Source organism: Canis aureus, chromosome 1, assembly GCF_053574225.1.
Source record: "Canis aureus isolate CA01 chromosome 1, VMU_Caureus_v.1.0, whole genome shotgun sequence".
NCBI lineage: Eukaryota > Metazoa > Chordata > Mammalia > Carnivora > Canidae > Canis > Canis aureus.
In genome coordinates this window covers 30,012,996-30,032,659 of record NC_135611.1, presented here as the reverse complement: position 1 = coordinate 30,032,659, position 19,664 = coordinate 30,012,996, and the positions used below count along the sequence as shown (strand labels likewise).

General features: G+C 41.4%; 1 protein-coding gene across 3 annotated transcripts in view; it reads left to right on the top strand.

Moving 5' to 3' along the window:
- The window catches only part of IL20RA (interleukin 20 receptor subunit alpha), a 39,757-nt gene extending 20,348 nt beyond the window's left edge, over window positions 1-19,409 (top strand). For 2 of the 3 annotated variants that reach the window (XM_077894326.1, XM_077894328.1), the window contains exons 2-7: window positions 752-887; window positions 6,688-6,869; window positions 8,041-8,216; window positions 8,781-8,925; window positions 16,415-16,554; window positions 18,538-19,409. In XM_077894326.1, the coding sequence (XP_077750452.1) occupies window positions 752-887; window positions 6,688-6,869; window positions 8,041-8,216; window positions 8,781-8,925; window positions 16,415-16,554; window positions 18,538-19,317 (1,559 nt within the window). In that variant the 3' untranslated portion in view covers window positions 19,318-19,409. The remainder of the gene's footprint in view (window positions 1-751; window positions 888-6,687; window positions 6,870-8,040; window positions 8,217-8,780; window positions 8,926-16,414; window positions 16,555-18,537) is intronic. The other variant, XM_077894327.1, reaches the window with a different exon arrangement.
- Window positions 19,410-19,664: the final 255 nt, after the last annotated feature.

Below are 19,664 nucleotides of genomic sequence, written 5' to 3'. Positions count from 1 at the left end.
TAAGGGGATTGTTTCAGTTATCTGCTGACACATTAACAACCTAGCCCAAAATGATTTAAAACAGTCATTTTATTATTTCTCACAAATCTGAGGATTAGCTGGGGCTCAGCTAGATGCTTCTTCTGCTGGTCTCATTTGGAGTCTCATGCAGCTTCATCTATGGCAGAAGTGGCTTCATTCTGGCCTCCTGGTTGGAATGCTAGGCTCAGCTAGGACAACTGAACATTTCCCTCTGTGCATGGCCTCTTGTGATTTCTCCAGCAGAGTGGCCCAGCTTTTTAGATGGCAGCTCAGGATTTCCTTTTTTTTTTTTTTTTTTTTTTTAAGATTTTATTTATTTATTCATGAGAGACACAGAGGGAGAGAGAGACAGAGACACAGGCAGAGGGAGAAGCAGGTTCCATGCAGGGAACCTGATGTGGAACTCAATCCTGGGACTCCAGGATCACGCCCTGGGCCAAAAGCAGGGCCTAAACCGCTGAGCCACCCAGGGATCCCCAGCTCAGGACTTTCAAAAGAGCAAAAATAGATACTGCCAGATGTTCTTAAGACTTAGTCCCAGAGTTACTTCTGCCACATTCCATTGGTTGAAGTAAGTCATGGGGTCAGCCTAGGTTTAGGAGGAAATAAATAGGACATGAGTACTGGAAGGTGCACCTTGTTGGGGCCATGTCTGAATACCATCTACCACAGGGGTTATGTTTTCCTTTTTCTCCTTTAAGACCCTGATTCCTCTCTACTCCTTTTTCAGTTCTCTGCATCTCTGGTGGCTTACCCAAGCCTACGAATATTACCTTCTTATCCATAAACATGAAGAATATCCTACAGTGGAGTCCACCAGAGGGCCTACAAGGGGCTGAAGTTACTTACACTGTGCAGTATTTTATGTAAGTTGGTTCTTTTCCTTTTGGCTAATTTATAAACATAAGATTCAGATACCTGTTAACTGTGCAAAGATAAACCATCTATTGTACTAAACAAGTGGGAAAAGAAAAGTTTTATATATTCTATGCTAAATTTTCTTGGGATGTTCTGTTAGATTAAATTAGAAAACCATTTCTTGGTGAAGATAGAAACATTGGGTGATTAAGTGAGGGAAAGTTACTTAAATGGGGAAAAGAAATTGGTCAAAATGTTATTCCCTGGCTGAGAAAACAAGGAAATCCATCATCTCTGAAATGTCTAAACTTATTGGAATTACAGACATTTTTAAGTGAAACTGAGTGTAGAAGTCTGTGCTACTAGCTCTTCCTATAAAAGGTAGTAGTGAATGGACATTTTCACATTTCACATGTCCCGCAAAACTCATTGCAAGCAAGAAAGAATGCAAAGCACATAGATGATGCCCATCTTCAGAGAAACAAAGGAAACGACCAAACCCCAAGCCACAAGCTGTGGAACCTACAAGCCAAGTACTGTGAAATCTGAAGGAAAACAGCTGCAGAAACTGAAAGTGAATCTACCTTATTGAACTCCAACAGTAGAACATAATTTCATAAGAATAAATGTTACAGTACAGTCTAAGGATGTGAATCTAAGGATTTCTCCTACCAGAAATTAAGGAAATGTCCCCATGAGCCCCAGTTTGGTGCCACAGAATGTCAGAGAAGGAAGAGCTGAAAGGGAAATCACGTTCAAGTTACACATTCCCTGTAGAGGGGCCAGTCGCCCTGTTAAAGTGAATGCACAAGCAGTGAGATGGCTTGTATGATGGTGGCTGGGAGGCACCCTAGGGACTGTGATGTCACTAATGTGCCTTGTGGCACATCAGCTTCCTGCAGTTCCAAAACTTGAGGATGGGCAGGCTCTCCAGCAAAGGAAATGATATGATTTGGAGAACAGGTGTGTGACACACCCTCACTCCTATACCCATTTGCCTAATATTCAGTAAATAGCTGGCCCTGTTCAAAGAGTAATAGTCCCAAAGAGTCTGGCATAGCATCTCTCCATTATTACTGGGAAGGAGAAAGACATACACACACACACACACACACACACACACACACACACACACACACACACTGAAAAGTTCCTGAAAAGCTTTCTCATGGAAATAGGAGAAAAATTCAGATGAATAATTGTTCAGAGTTTGAGTCCATACACATAATCTCTAATGGTAAATCTGAAGGAAAGGAAAGGAGAAGAGAGGGGAGGGGACAGGAGGAGAGGGGAGGGGAGTGGAGGGGAAGGGAGAGGAGGAAAGGAAGGGAGAGAAGAAAGAGAGAGAAAAAAGCAGTTAAAGATTAAAGATTAAGTTAAAGATTCTAATACAAGAGAAAGAATTTTTTTTAAGCAAGTGGGTGGAGCTTAGGGAAAAGATGGAAGATCAAAATATTATATAGAGAGTAAAACCCTATGGCTAACTGATAGTAGTAACTGAACAAGTGATAATGACTCTCTGGACTCTCTGGAATTGTGCATTGTAAATGCATGCTCAGTCCAGGAAAATGTAATAAAAACAATAGGAAGACCTATCCTGGTGAGGTTCTGAACTTGAAGAAGATGAAATACTTTATGACTGTCATAGCAAAAGCAAGGCTCAAGGGGGGCAGGGGAGAGGATGATTTGTGTCTGGCAACACTCAACAAAAGACAGTGATACATCCTCTGAGGGAAAAAGGGGTGTAATCTAGGATTCTTATCAAGTTCAACAGATGTATTTTCAAGCAAGCGAGATGTCAGGATAGCACTCCCCTGAGATCTTCTTGAGGGGGAGAAAACCACTAACTAAAGATGATATCCGCTGAAAGAGGTAAAGATGAACCTGAACAAAGACCTTAGTACTGACAAGATTATTTGTTATTGTGGAAAGACTGCTACGCATATTGAGACCATCTAAGTGAAGAACTGAGGCTAAATAATGATAGGAAATGTGGTTATTGAACTTTCTTGTAAATGCTTGAAACCTAAACAATAATATAACAGATTAGAAGATGGGAAAAAAAACTATAAGTGTACTGAGTTTCATAGCAGGAAGCCATTAAATGTGATCTAAAATGAAAATATTTCATCATCTTGATAACTAAACTCTCAATATTTTTATAAACTATTTTCTTAATTTAAAAGATCTTTTAGGAACTAATGTCTCTTGTGATAAAACACGTGAACTACAGCAATTCCTTTAATTTCACTTCAATTTCTTTTTTTATTAAAGTTCAAATCAGGGGGCAGCTGGGTAGCTCAGTTGGTTAGGTGTCTGACTCCTTGATTTTGGCTCAGGTCATGATCTCAGAGTTCTGGGATTGAGCTCAGGGTTGGGTTCCAAATTCAGCATGGAATCTGATTGGGATTCTTTCTCTCCCCACTCATACTCGATAGATAGATAGATGATAGATAGATAGATAGATAGATAGATAGATAGATAATAGAATCTTGAGAAAATATAAATTCAAATCAGGTTAAATTTACAACTTTGATTAAAACCATAAGTATGGTATGATCTAGTTACTGTCTGTGTGTACAGCTATTTAATCATTCCTATGTGAATAAAGAAGCATAATGAGTTGTCCAGAATTATGAATGCCAAATGTTTCAGGCAAATAGGTTTTAGAGTGATTTGTTTCTCTCTTGATTACACATTTCTGATTGTTTGAATTTTTTAAAAGTACCCTATTTACAAAAAGAACACCAAAATCATTGTTCTCTAAGAAAAATATATTCTGATCCTTAAAGGCAGTGAAATACTTCAGCAGCTCTTCACAATGACCTTATTTTCATTTTCGAGGAGTTTCTCTGAAAGTGTTTTAGGAAAGAAGATGTCACTCTGCAAAAAGAAATGGCTCTTGAGTTTGCCCTGGATTCCTTTTCTATTAGGTGAAGCAATGAGCTTGTTCTGTCCTTTACATGTTTATTTGATTCTAAAAAGGCTAACAAAAAAATTGAGTCATCATTACTCTATGAGAGCAAATAATGGAGATAGTACAACTTTCAAGAATGAGTATTGAAAAAGAAACTTGCCATATTGGAGGTCTTACATGCTTATGCATGTCCAAGATGGACAGGAATACAGGGCAGTGTTGTGTCACCAGTAGGACTCCAACCTCAGCTCCAAGGTCACACAGTCCTTGGTTTGTAGCCAGGCTGTGAACTTAGCCAGGTAACCTTGGGCAAGTTACACATTATGCTTTTACACTTTGGAGTGAAGTTTGTTTCCAAGTAAAAAATGAATTTTAACAAAAGTTTGAATTCTACCTGCCAAAAGAATTTAATGCAGAAAATATATAGTGCAGTTTTACATGCACAAGCTGTGGCCCAAGCTTTGAAATGTGGTTCAAATCCCAGATATGCCTGTTATTAGTCATATCAACTTGAGCAGTTCCTTAATCTCACTGAGTCTGTTTCCTTATCCATAAAATGGGGTGAAAATAATGGCACCTGCCTCGTAGGGTCATTAGGATAATTAAATGAGATAAGGCATAGAAATCCTAAGCATTAGTCCCAATACATAATAACTTAATAAGCACTTGATAAAAGCTTTATGGAATTAGCAGAAAATAGTCAGAGACCATTGAGGGCCTCACATGACTTTTTGTCATGCATTAACATCATTACTGAAGTCGTCATTGAATGATTTATGTCTATCAGTTTATCAGGCGTACAGAGCATAATGCTCAGAATCCAGTAAAGAGTATTTTCTCCTCCATCGAACTCTGTCATGGAAAGCTGCCCTACCCTTGGCAGAGTAAGGAAATTAGGGGAGAGGAGATCAAATCGGTGAGGGCGATATTTGCCAAACTGTAAGTCAAGACTTGTTGATGGACCATGAAATTAATTTTGAAGAACATAGCTAGCATTATTTTTAATGGAAAGGACTGGAATGGTGTGAAGTAGATTGGAATGGACAATAACTGAATTCATGGCATGTAGTAAAGTTTAAATATCATCTTATGAAATCTTTGTATTAATATGTTAAATATATGTATGTTTATAGGAGCTGGGTCACAATGTAAAATGTATTTCTTCTTGTGGCTCACAGCCAAAAAAAGTTGGAAAGCCTTAGGCAGTGGTGACTGCTTGATGGAAAAGTTGGTCAACAAGATCTGAACTGTATTTCTAATGTCTTTTCAGCAGGTATGGTACTTGTGAAACAAGATACATTGTCTTTTGGAAATCTGTTGCTATATTATGAAAAGAGAGGACACCCTTAAGCTTTGACAACACTTGAGAAAGTCCACATTTCCTCATCCTCAAGACATGCTCTTGCCTTGACTTATGTAATGTCTGTTTCTCATTCTCCCTCTTTAGCTGCAATTTCTTTTCTTTTTTTTTTTTTTAAGTAGGCTCCATGCCTAGTGAGGAGCCCATGTGGGGCTTGAACTCACAACCCTGAGATCAAGACCTGAGCTGGGACCAAGAATTGGAGGCTCAATCAACTGAGCCATTCAGATGCCCCTTTAGCTGCTATTTCTAACTGTACTTTGGAGCCAACTTTTTAACCTTGATGATCCTGGAATTGTATCTTAGGCTTTGCTGTGGCTCCAGGATAATTTTATTCACACCTATGCCTTCAATGAACAATTTCATGCCTTTGATTTCAAAAATCACTGCCTCCCACTCACATCTCTGTGCTGAGCCCCAGTGCCTACTGGGCATCCGCATCTGGGTATCTTTCACATACCTGAGGTTCAACAGGTGAAAAGCTGAACCTGTTATCTTCCCTTCCTCCCACCCCACCTCCCCATTTCTCAAACCTATTTCTCAGGATTCCTCATCTTGGTAAATGTTACCACTGTCCCAGATGGAAAGATATATCATCCTGAACACCTTCATCTCTCTCATCTCTTACCTACACTCCATTACCAAGTCCTGTCTCCTAATATTTCTTTCTTTGGTCCTGTCATCTATTCCACTGCCACCACCCCAGCCCAAGCCACCTACATCTTCCACCTGGACCACTGCAGTATGCCCTCAAGGGATCCCCAGGCTGCCACTCCTACCCCACTGCTTTCTCCATGCTACACCAGTTAGCTTTCTAAAACCCCAGCACACCTGCTTTAATCCCTTCATAGCTTCCCATGCAACCCTGTCTCTCTTTGTGGCTCTTCAACTCTCTACATCTCAGTCTCTCCCACCTGAAAACTGTTAAAAATATTTCCCCCTCCCCACTTGCTTTGAGTGTTGTGTCTTTAATAAAGAAAGGAGAAATCTATATGAACACCCAGTCACTATCATCACCATCACTATAATTACTGTGGCATGCACTCCAATCTAGTGAATTTTCCCTAGAACCCTTGATAACAAGTACATTTTTAAATTTTATGGAAATGTCAAGGTAATTTTTCTTCCAAGAAAAAAAATGACTAATATTTCTAAAAATAGCCCATCAAATTGACCTTCATAGACATGGTGGACTAAAAATCTTACATAGATAATTACTAGAAGAACTGATCACACAACATGTACATTTTTCTGTAACCCAAGAATAATAAAAAAATACATGCTCTCAAAATGTGCTATCCATATTATAATTCACAGAAAAGAGAGGTGATTGCAGAAATTCTGACTCATACTCCTGACAGCTAATGAAAAAAATTGCTAGCAGCAAACATGGATTCTTTTTATCTCAATGACAGGCACTTTTGTTCTGAAGTGAAGGTCTGAACTTCCATTCAATTTTGTATAATGACTGTTTCTCCCCCCTATTGGGATCACAGAGGGCACGTCATTATTAATTCAGTTTCTTTCTCAGCAGATATGGGCAAAAGAAATGGCTGAGTAAATCCGAATGTAGAAATATCAATAGGACCTGCTGTGATCTCTCTGTGGAAACTTCTGATTATGAACATCAATATTATGCCAAAGTTAAGGCCATTTGGGAAACGAATTGTTCCAAATGGGCAGAAACCGGACGATTCTATCCATTCTTAGAAAGTAAGTAACATGATTGTCTGTAAATACAGAAAATATCAAGTTCATCTGACCGTCAAGTGTGGCGTCTCGGCCTCACAGACAGCATTGCCCAAGAGGCCAGTGCTCTGGTGACTTTGTTCTGTTCTCTGTCCCTCAGCTGCTAGAGTGACCAGCCCACAATGCTCCACCTTGCTAGTACTCAGTTTCGTCTTTATAAGGAGAGGTTTGGCTGAGTCATCCCTAAGATCTCTACCAGATCCAAAATTAACATTAGATGCCAATATTATCAAAATTCAATTTTGTTTCATTATTTAGTGAAGACTGTAATTTGAAGAACTGACAGTTTTTTTTTCATTGCTGTGGGTTTATACACCATGGATATAGGTGCACAAGATTGACACAAGATTGTTCTGCTTGCCAAACTAAGTCTCTTCTTGTTATGAACAGGTTAGTGTGATGACATCATTTCTAGGTGTAACTCAGAATTCAGGCAACATCTTCCTGATATTTGCTCTTTAAATTTTTCCATGTCTTGTTCTGTGCTGATTCAGCCGTAGAGGACCCACTCAGAGCTGCCCTAATGCTCCTAATGCTTACTAGTGCTCCTCCAGTCCTGGAGTTGGAACCTCTCTTCAGATGCCCTTCTTAGTGTGGCACTGCCCCTTTCCATTTATCTGTAGGCCAAGAGCTAAGAATGATTTTTACATGGATATAAATAAGAATTGCAACAGAGATCATATGCCTATAGAGCCTAAAATACTTCCTATCTGTACCTTTATGATAAAACTTTGTAAGCCTCTGCTCTAGATCATTCCAATCACATCTTCAAAAGTCTTTAACACTGCTTCATTCCTCCATGGCTGATTTCCACCACTTATTAAATCATATTAATGTTATTGATCACCAATTTTTCAAGTCACAGGAGTGTTGTAAACACTTTTAATTGTGTTTACCATCTGTTCATCCATGGGACTAGGAACTAAGTAAATACATACTTGAATTTTGTGTTTTAATATTGTGTCAGGGGTGTGAAATGACTGTTTCAAGATGTGGCAAAACCTTAGAGCATTCTGAGTCATCTCAACTAAGAAGGTAGCTTTAGGGCTTTGATTCCAGTAGGATTATACTGTAGTTTCATACATAGTGATTTCTACATGTGAACATGATACCTCCCTCTCCCCACCCCTTTAAGCACAAATTGGACCACCAAGGGTTGCTTTGACTACAGATGAGAAATCCATTTCTATTGTCCTGACGGCTCCAGAGAAGTGGAAGAGAAGTCCAGAAGAAAGTTCTATTTCCATGCGACAGATATACTCCAACCTGAAGTATAATGTGTCCATATATAATACTAAATCCAATAGAATGGTAAGTCTGGAATGGAATGGGGGCCTCTAATCTGGTGACTTTCTGTAGCTAATGCTGAATAAGCAGCCCTGAGGCACGGGAATCTGGGAAGATGTGATATTCAAAGACATGCTAGACAAGATACAGTGGAAATTGATCTGTAAAATTCTCAACAGTGCTCTTCAGATTTCCCTTACAGAAACTCTGTCAGTGGGGTGTGATGTTGCTGTTGGGTGTAGAACGACTGTCCACCTCACTTTGATGGAGAACTTTGTCTTGCATATGATCTGTCAGTTACTCTCCAAGAAAGAAAGAAATGTCAGTGAGAACACAGGGCAAGGTTGAGCAAGAAATCTGTCCTTACATTATTATTTAAAATTGTTCCCAGAATGGTTCCATTTCCTGACCATGCTCGGCTGAGCTCAAGGAAAAAATTATTTTAAAGATATTGCTGAAAAAAAAAGCTTATAGTGATTATGAAAGATTCAGTGGTATCTCAGTGTTTTATTTCCTTCTGGAGCTATCTGTCTGGGGTGGTGCTGGAGTTCTTTGGCCCTAATTGCTGTTTCCCATCCCCTGCCCTAGTGGTCCCAGTGTGTGACCAACCACACACTGGTGCTGGTCTGGCTGGAGCCAGACACTCTGTACTGCATCCTTGTGGAATCTTTCGTCCCAGGGCCACCTCGTCTTGCTCAGCCTTCTGAGAAGCAGTGTGTCCGCACTTTGAAAGGTATGCTTAAAAACCCTCAGCTAGTCTAGAGAAGGAAATCTGATAAAACTAGAAGTGTGGCAATTATAAACAAAGTTTGGACAAATCCAAATCTACCAGAAACAGGTTGAGACAAAAGCGGAGACAACCATCACCAGATGTGCATTGAGAAGCCTGGGACTCTGCCATTGAACTTGACCCGCATTAGGGTGTGTTTACATTCCCCCCGGGGAACTCTTACCACCTGTCCTGATACCTGCTTGCCAATAATCTTCTTCCGTGGGAAAATGACAATTAAGAATTTTTACACGCCTCTTTTTTTTTAATTGTCATCCCTTTCATCAGTAGAAATTCTGTGGTCCTCCAGAACATCAAGTTTTAGTGCTAGAAACAAAACATTACCCTAAAAACACGAAGACGCTAGCTTTTGCTCACTCTCAGGAATACAGATTCCAGGCTCCACAAGTTGCTTTCAGATATCACTCACTGGCTGCAAAAGCATCTGGGATCAGCAAATCCACAGTTACTCCCTCACTTACATTGCTTCTTTCTCTTTCCTTTTGTCTCTTCATTTTTTTCTGAATTTGGCTGAAGACTGTCATTCCTGTTAGGAGAGAAAAGAGTTCGGAACTTGGCATTTGTGTATTTGTTCTTCCTGAAGGGTGAGAAGACCTTGAACTCAAAACCTGAACATTGCAAATAAACTCTGACATTTACCTTCATCAAATGGCTCATGATTCATTATTCCTCCATTTCCCTCTTCCAAACATGCTGTCCTAGAATTAATGTCACACCTTTTCCCCCATCACCAGCTGTGGGATGGCCATGGTGATAAGACTCCTGCTTTCCTCTTCCCTCTCACTGAGCCCATCACAAGATGAAACTGTCCTAAAGAATATAAAGGGGATTTTGTGAGTACCTATTGAAAGTGAAAAGCTTTATTTTTGAATCTCTATCCTTTCATACTTTCCCCTTAAAATGAAGGCTTCCTTGCCATATGTCAAAGAAAACTGAAATGCTAAGCAAGCAAAAGACAAAACAAAGCAGATTGGCCACTCTCGGCATACACTAGCTCAGCCACCTCCCTACACACATCCCAAGCTCCAGACCTACCCAAAAAGTCTAGAAGGTGATGCCATACATTCCTGTCTTCTACTTAATATTTGGAAAAGGTTGAGTCAAATGCGTATATGGAAAAGTGGGGGCAGCTTAATAGGATCTTATCAAGAGGGTTTCCATTTTGGGTTTAAAGTGTATATGTTGCTTGAATATTAGACACACTTAGCTTCAAATATAAGACCTGCATGAGTCTCATAACCAGACATAAAATGTTGGAATATCTGCTGAAAGTGCCATGTTGAAGTCTACTAGTATTAGTGTATTATTATCTAAGTCTGTCTTTACTTTAGTTATTAATTGACTGATATACTTGGCAACCTCCCACATTAGGGACATAAATATTCATGATTGTTAGGTCTTCTTTTTTTGGTAATTTTATTTTTATTTTGAGGAACCTCCATATTCTTCTTCAAAGTGGTTGCACCAGTTTGCGCTCCCGGCAACAGTCCGGGAGGGTTCCCTTTTCTTTTCTTTTTTTCTTTTTTTTTTTTTGTGTGTGTATTTTATTTTACTTTATTTTATTTTTAAATTTTTTTATTGGACTTCAATTTGCTAACATTTAGCATAACACCCAGTGCTCATCCTGCCAAGTGTCCCCCTCAGTGCCTATCACACAGTCACCCCAACCCCCGCCCACCTCCCTCTCCACCACCACTTGTTCAATTCCCAGAGTTAGGTGTCTCTTATGTTCTGGCTCCCTCTCTGATATTTCCCACTCATTTTCTCTCCTTTCCCTTTATTTCCTTTCACTAATTTTTATTTTCCCCAAATGAATGAGACCATATAATGTTTGTCCTTTTCCAATTGACTTATTTCACTCAACATAATACCCTCCAGTTCCATCCATGTCAAAGCAAATGGTATTTGTCATTTCTAATGGCTGAGCAATATTCCACTGTATACATAGACCACAGCTTCTTTATCCATTCATCTGTCAACGGACACCGAGGCTCCTTCCACAGTTTGGCTATTGTGGACATTGCTGCTATAAACATCGGGGTGCAGGTGTCCCGGCATTACACTGCATCTGTATCTTTGGGGTAAATCCCCAGCAGTGCAATTGCTGGGTGGTAGGGTAGCTTTATTTTTAACTCTTTGAGGAACCTCCACACAGTTTTCCAGAGTGGCTGCACCAGTTCACATTCCCACCAACAGTGCAAGAGGGTTCCCCTTTCTCCACATCCTCTCCAATATTTGTTGTTTCCTGCCTTGTTAATCTTCCCCATTCTCACTGGTGTGAGGTGGTATCTCATTGTGGTTTTGATTTGTATTTCCCTGATGGCAAGTGATGCGGAGCATTTTCTCATGTGCATGTTGGCCATGTCTATGTCTTCCTCTGTGAGATTTCTCTTCATGTCTTTTGCCCATTTCATGATTGGATTGTTTCTTTCTTTGCTGTTGAGTTTAATAAGTTCTTTCTAGATCTTGGGGACTGGCCCTTTATCTGATAGGTCATTTGCTAATATCTTCTCCCATTCTGCAGGTTGTCTTTTAGTTTAGTTGACTGTATCTTTTGCTATTCAGAAGCTTCTTATCTTGATTAAGTCCCAATAATTCATTTTTGCTTTTGTTTCTCTTGCCTTCATGGAGGTATCTTGCAAGAAGTTGGTGTGGCCAAGTTCAAAAAGGGTGTTGCCTGTGTTCTGCTCTAGGATTTTGATGGATTCTTGTCTCACATTCAGATCTTTCATCCATTTTGAGTTTATCTTTGTGTCTGGTGTAAGAGATTGGTCTAGTTTCATTCTTCTGCATGGGGCTGTCCAATTTTCCCAGCACCATTTATTGAAGACTTTTTTTCAGCAGATAGCCTTTCCTGCTTTGTCAAATATTAGTTGACCATAAGGTTGAGGATCCACTTCTGGGTTCTCTCTTCTGTTCCATTGATCTATGTGTCTGTTTTTGTGCCAGTACCACACTGTCTTGATGATCACAGCTTTGTAGTACAAACTGAAATTCGGCATTGTGATGCCCCCGGCTCTGGTTTTCTTTTTTAATATTCCCCTGGCCTTTCGGGGTCTTTTCTGATTCCACACAAATCTTAAGATGATTTGTTCCAACTCTCTGAAGAAAGTCCATGACATTTTGATAGGGATTGCATTAAATGTGTAAATTGCCCTGGGTAACATTGACATTTTCACAATATTAATTCTTCCAATCCATGAGCATGGAATATTTTTCCATCTCTTTGTGTCTTCCTCAATTTCTTTCAGAAGTGTTCTGTAGTTTTTAGGGTATAGATCCTTTACCTCTTTGGTTAGGTGTATTCCTAGGTATCTTATGCTTTTGGGTGAAATTGTAAATGGGATTGACTCCTTAATTTCTCTTTCTTCAGTCTCATTGTTAGTGTATAGAAATGCCACTGACTTCTGGGCATTGATTTTGTATCATGCTACACTGCCGAATTGCTGTATGAGTTCTAGTAATCTTGGGGTGGAGTCTTTTGGGTTTTCTGTGTACAGTATCATGTTATCTGCAAAGAGAGTTTGACTTCTTTGCCAATTTGAATGTCTTTTATTTCTTTTTGTTGCCTGATTATTGAGGCTAGGACGTCCAGTACTATGTTGAATAGCAGTGATGAGAGTGGACATCCCTGTCTTTTTCCTGATCTTAGGGGAAATGCTCCCAGTGTTTCCCCATTGAGAATGATATTTGCTGTGGGCTTTTCGTAGATGGTTTTTAAGATGCTGAGGAATGTTCTTGTTGGGTCTTCTTGTTGAATAGACCCTTTAAGTATGATATAGTGTCCCTCTTCATCTCTTACTACAGTCTTTGGGATAAACTTTAATTATCTGATATGAGGATTGCTACCCCAGCTTTCTTTTGAGGATCATTTGAATGGTAAATGGTTCTCCATCCCTTCATTTTCAGGCTGGAGGTGTCCTTAGGTCTAAAATGAGTCTCTTGTAGACCGCAAATAGATGGGTCTTGCTTTTTTATCCAGTCCCATACCCTGTGTCTTTTGATGGGATCATTTAGCCCATTCACATTCAGAGTAACTATTGAAAGATATGAATTTAGTGTCATTGTAATACCTAATCAGTCCCTGTTTTTGTGGATTATTTCTTTGGGTTTCCTCTTTCTTTTACAGGGTCCCCCTTAATATTTCCTGCAGAGCCGGTTTGGTGATCACATTCTTTCAGTTTCTGCCTATCTTGGAAGCTCTTTATCTCTCCTTCTATTCTGAATGAGAGCCTTGCTGGATAAAGTATTCTTGGCTGCATGTTCTTCTCATTTAGGACCTTGAATATATCCTTCCAGCCCTTTCTGGCCTGCCAGTTCTCTGAGGAGAGGTCTGCTGTTAATCTGATATTTCTCCCCATATAAGTTAAGAATCTCTTGTCTTGCGCTGCTTTAAGGATTTTCTCTTTATCTTTGAAATTTGCAAGTTTCATTATTAAATGTTGAGGTGTTGAATGGTTTTTATTGATTTGGGGGGAGGTCTTGTCTATCTCTTGGATCTGAATGCCTCTTTCCTTCCCCAGATTTGGGAAGTTCTCACTATGATTTGTTCAAATATGCTTTGTGGTCCTCTGTCTCTCTCAGCCTTCTCTGGAATCCCAATTAAATGTATATTCTTCCTTCTCAGGCAATCCTTTATTTCCCTAAGCCTTTTTTCATGGGCTTTTAATTGTTTTTCTCTTTTTTCTTCAGCTTCCTTCCTTAGCAGCAACTTGTCTTCTATGTCGCTCACTCTTTCTTCCACCTCATTAACCCTAGCAGTTAGAACAACCAGTTTGGATTGCATCTCATTTAATCTTTTTTTAATTTCGGCCTGATTAGATCTCAATTCTGCAGTAATGAAGTCTCTTTCTCTTGTAGTGAATTCTTCCTTCTAGTGCAGAGTGGCTGTATGAGTGGGCTGAGTCAAAAATATCAACCATGACCTAAGTAAAATACACCCTAGATGATTCCAAAGAGGTCAGAGACCAGAAAATAAAAGAAAAAGAAGGACGGAACAAAATAAAACAAAAAGACTACTAAAGTGAAAAACAAATTTTAAAACAAAGTAGTATAGGAGGGACCCCTGGGTGGCTCAGTGGTTTAGCGCCTGCCTTTGGCCCAGGCCGTGATCCTGGAGTCCCGGGATCGAGCCCCACGTCAGGCTCCTGGCATGGAGCCTGCTTCTCTCCCTCTGCCTATGTCTCTGCCTCTCTCTCTCTCTCTCTCTCTTTTTCTCTCTATCATAAATAAATAAAATCTTCAAAAAAATAAATAAAACAAAGTAGTATAAGTAAGAAGCCAAAAACTGAAAACAAAGAAAAAGTAACGAGGAAAGGGGGGTGGAGATGTTGGTGGTGAGAAAGTGGTAGTGGAAAAAGAATGTAGTCTCCCTGAGGGGTCCTAGAGGGTGATCCTCTTGGTTCTGAGTGTATTTTGTTCTGTATATTAGAATATGCTCAGTCCCAAATTTATATAAACCAGCAATACTTATGTAAAACCCCAACATTGACCTCAAAAACATAAACAAGATAAAAGAGGGGGCCAGAATGGGAAGGAAAACAATATAATCTCACAGAATGAACCATCACGGTGTCCCACTTGGTTCTGGGTACATGTTGGTCATGTTTTAGATGGTACTAACTTCCACCATTTTAAAACAAAATGAGGCGGAAAAAACAAAAAACAAAAACCCATATCTCGTATCTACCAAAATTAAATTGAATATATTGAAGGGAATCCAGAAGTGGAAAATATATCTAAAACATGTAATTGTAGAAATATGAAAGTCAAAAAGGAAAAAACTTAAAAATGAAGAGCTGGCTGGTAAAATACTGTAGTTAAGGTGGGAAAAGAGAAAAATATTGGGAATTTTTAGTCTGATATAAGAATGAGTTGTAATGGAAAAAGTAAAAAAGAAGAAAAGAAAAAGGAGCCTCTAGTTCTACATACTATTTTCCCTCAGTCCTGGAGCTTTCTAGCACTACTTAGTCAAGAACTTGCTCTTCCCCTGTCCTTCCAGCTGGTCTCTGGGGGAGGAGCCTGCTGTGCTGATTCTCAGGTGTGTGTACCTGGGGGAGCTGCCCCGCCCTCTGCCAGTGCCAGGCACAAGGTGACACCAGGAGGAACAACTACACTGGTGGGGGCCAGGTCTCCAGCTCTGGAGTCAGCTCCCCCAGTAACTACCGCAGCTCCCAGTCTGCACCGGCCTAGGTGCTCCCAGGGCAGCAAGGGGCACTGACCTGCACAGCTCAGGGGCGCCCGGCGGCAGGAGCGTCCTCGCTGTCCTGTGCCCTCCCTGACTCCGCCTGTCCCGGGGGGAGCGCAGGATCCTGGCTGTGTCTGTTCGGTGCCCTGTGCTCCTGGAATTGCGCTCCCAGGGCCCTCTCTCCCACAGGGAGCGGGGCTCAGCCACCTCTGTCCAGAGCCTCCGCCTGACCCCTGGCTTCTCCCCGATGCCCCAGGGCTGAGCGCTTTCCCCTGGGTGCCCCTCTTCTCATAGTGACCCCGGGGATCTGGAGGCTTCCCTGCCCCTCCTGCGGTTCTGCCCAATCTCCCTGCTGAGCACGTTTGTGTCCAGGAAAACTCGGGCACGGATTTTTAAAGTCCCCGCTTCCCTGGGCTTTCCTGCCCCGAGGCTCCCACCCACCCGGCTCCTCCCCGGGGCCCTCCTCCTCCCCGGGGCCCTCCAACACTTGATTCTTTTTTATTTTCTTTCCACCTTCCTACCTTGTTAGAAGTGAAAACTTTTCTCTCTGTAGCGTTCCAACTGTTCTCTCTTTAAATCCCATGACGAATTCATAGGTGTTCAGGATGTTTTGAAAGTTACCTAGGTAAGTTTGTGGGGCCAGGTGAGTTGAGGACCCCTACTCTTCCGCCACCTTGCCCCTCCCTGCAGAATATCTGCTGATTGGGTTGTTGATGCAGCCATACAGTGAGGTCTACAAGTCCAGATGATTCTTGAAAACCAGCTCTTGTCAGAAAATAAGAATTCTGAACATTATATGGTCTCATTCATTTGGGGAATATAAAAAATAGTGAAAGGGAATAAAGGGGAAAGGAGAAAAAATGAGTGGGAAATATCAGAAAGGGAGACAGAACATGAAAGACTCCTAACTCTGGGAACGAACTAGGGGTGGTAGAAGGGGAGGTGGGCGGGGGGTGGGGGTGACCGGGTGACGGGCACTGAGGTGGGCACTTGATGAGATGAGCACTGGGTGTTATGCTATATGTTGGCAAATTGAACTCCAATATAAATTAATTAATTAATTAATTAATTAATGAAAAAAAGAATTCTGAGACCCCTTATCACTTTTCCTACAAGCTTCTCCATTTATAAATGAAAAACTGAATTCCTGAATGTAAGTGATCAGCCCAAAGCCACCTGACATTGCCAATATTTTCCCACCACATGGAATCATAACCCTCTATCCCCCCCTCCCTTTTTTTACAGACCAGACATCAGCATTGAGGGTTAAAATCATCTTCTGGTATGTTTTGCCCATATCTGTTACCGTGTTTCTTTTTTCTGCAATGGGCTACTTCATGTACAGATACATCCATGTTGGCAAAGAAAAACACCCAGCAAATTTGGTGAGTGCTTAGCGTGGCAGGAGTCATACACACTCCCTTCCAGAAAAGTAGAAAAGGAGACTTTAGAACTGACACTGGTCCCTTTTACAGGCAGAGTGGGTTTAGAGTTGATGAATTAAACAACACTTTTGCTACTAGATTCACTCAGTAACATAACCAAAGAGAAGGATTCCTCAGCTTTGACGATGATTTTACATGTAATGAACAGATTAGACTAGGTCTTGAGGTACACAAATAAACTTAAGTCAGGATCCATGCCTTTCCAGAGGCTCTGGTTAAGTTGGGGACAAGTATTTCAAAATGATGCATGAAGGCTAAGATGGAACCAGGCACTGAGGACTGTGAAAGTTCAGGGAGTTAGGGAGGGGGGAGGGTGCTGAAACCCCACAGGGGGGCCAGGAGACGATTTACAACTGGCTTTGATTATGAAAGTGGAGTAAGAGTTAGAGCACCTACTGCTGGCAGAAAACCCAGGGGAACCAAGGTGAGTGGATGTTTGGAAAACCACATGATACTGCTTGACCACAGGTTGCTGATAAGGAGCTACAGAAGTGAGAGTGGGAAGGAGGGGGAGGGCCAGGTAACAGGAGAATTGGGTGTTATTCTAATGAACTTGGGCTTTGCATTCTCTTCGAAAAGAGAACTCTCTGTAGGGTTTTGAGTAGGGGGCGTCAAGGTCAATATCGTGTTTTAGACCCAGATGGAGAGGGTTTAAGATAACGTTGGAGGAAGTAAGATTAGAAACAAAAAAAGCAGCTAGGAGACTCTGCAGTTGTCCAGGGAACAAAGAGGAGAGTCTGCAAGAGGAGAGTGGGATGTAGGGCTGGAGACAGTGTGGAATGGGAACACATTTTGGAGGGAAATGGCCAGGACAGGCATTCACAGCAAGGAGAGCAGGAAAATATTAAGATGGAATAAACCTATACTTCTGGACGGTACACTGAAGGTTTCCCATGAGCTGGGCATATTTTAACCACAAAAATAATTTATCTGCAAATTAATAAAATATAACGTTTACATATGCATGATGCATACATGTATTCCTGTTAGTTTGGTTTTTAAATGTTTCTCTTGTTCTGCCTGCTTTTAGGGTTCAGAGGTAGCTTCCTATGGCAGAGGGATACCTACCTGGGAGGAACAATCCCAGGAGAATTGAGCACATGTCACTTTCTGAAGCCAAATGTTGAAAAGAATGAGGCTAAAGGTCCTGTTTTGTGATGTTAAATCACATCAGGGGGTGCACAGTGAGGATTGAAACACAGCTCATGACAGGCCATCTCAAAGGGCACCTTCCACTTATCCCCAGTACCAGTTTAATCTCCACCCAGTTTTCCTGGGTGACATGATTTAGAGTATGTCGGCCATAACCTGGCACATGGAGTGCCCTTTTTGGCCTCATTACAGTATGATTAGAATGGTAGAGGGGGGAAGTGAGGAAAACCATCCCTACTCATGTGTCTCTTTCCCTCTTTACATCCAATTTTTATGACCGTCCACATTTCATGTCCAGGGCATGTCCCAGTCAGGTCTGGGAGCACAGGTAACCACTGCCACCTGACAAATATGTCGTCAACAGTAATTAACAAAGCAGTTTCCAAACTATCTCACTCAGTGCTCGCCGCTTCATACGTGACAGAAATTCTGAGTTTACAGAATTAAAAACTGAGCCTCAAGAAATTAAATAACTGCCCTGAACTCCCTGGGCCAGGTAGGGAAGGGGGCAATGACACCCAGATCTTTGGACTTGATACACACCCCCCGGGAACCACTTTGCACTTCCATATGCCTTTTTTGTATGTCTTGGGTCTCTTGCCTCCATGTGAATGAGGCTTTCTGTTTATTCCAAGAATAACTTTCACTTCCATGAGTTGGTAAGAATAGGTCTTTAGAACTATGTGATGACAGTATAAGTTCTACTTAACAGCTGTTTTTCGTGTCTCTCTCAAGTGAAAAGGTGAAAACCGTTCTCTTCTGTCTTTACAGATTTTGATTTATGGAAATGAGTTTGACAAAAGATTCTTTGTACCCGCTGAGCAAATTGTGCTTAATTTTATCACCCTCAATATTTTGGAGGATTCTAAAATTTCTCAGAAGGATTTAAGTGTAATGGAAAAAGGCAACGATGTATGGGATCTGAATGAGCCCCACCAAGACCAGGAGCCACATCAGGCAGAAATGGAGGTGAAACAATTGGGGTATGCTGTACATTTGGTGGACATTTTCTGTAACTCTGAGGAAACAACCAAGGGTCTGCCCCTAACTCAGCAAGAATCACCCAGCAGGACAATGCCCACAGGTGAATATGAGTATGCGGTAAGAACTGCTGACATGTGTGTGGGGCCTGGAGATCACGACCTCAATCTGCAGGAGGAGGTGTCCCTCCCAGGACAATTCTTTGAGCAACAGGCAGCTCTGACCGACGTGGGCTCCCCCACACCACTGTATTCCTACGTCCCTCAGCTGCGAGACTTGGACCAGCGGCAGTGGGAGCACCCAGACACGAGAAAGGAGCCAGATGAAAAGTCCTCCACCACACTGGTGGATTGGGACCCTCGGACTGGTAGGCTGTGCATGCCGTCATTCTCTAGCTTTGAACATGACTCAGAGGGATGCTCACATCCTGAGTACGAGGAGTTCACGGAGGAGGGCCTTTTGTCTAGACTCTATGAGGAGCAGGCTCTAAATGAGCCATCAGAAGAAAGTGAAGTCTATCTCATGAAATTTATGGAGGAATGGGGATTGTATGTGCAAATGGAACACTAATCCTTGAACTTCCCTTTGCCACACCCCTGCTGTTACAAGGCTTGTGAGTGTAAACATAGGAGTGATCAAACAATAAAGTACGTGGAATGAAAGTTTACTCAGATTTTCTGTGTTGCTGAGAATTACTGGTTTCTTCTCTATTCTCATAGCACTTCTTTCCTTCTGCCTCATATGGAGGGTTGGTTCATGCATGTGGGTGTCTTGTGACATCGGTGAGTACCTGGAATGAAGGCGCTGACCCATCATTTTGTAAACATTCAAAAATGTTTGCCAAATTGGATGAAGAATTCACTCAAGTGAGCATGTATGACTTTTATTTTCTGGGCACTTATCAGGTGTACAGCACC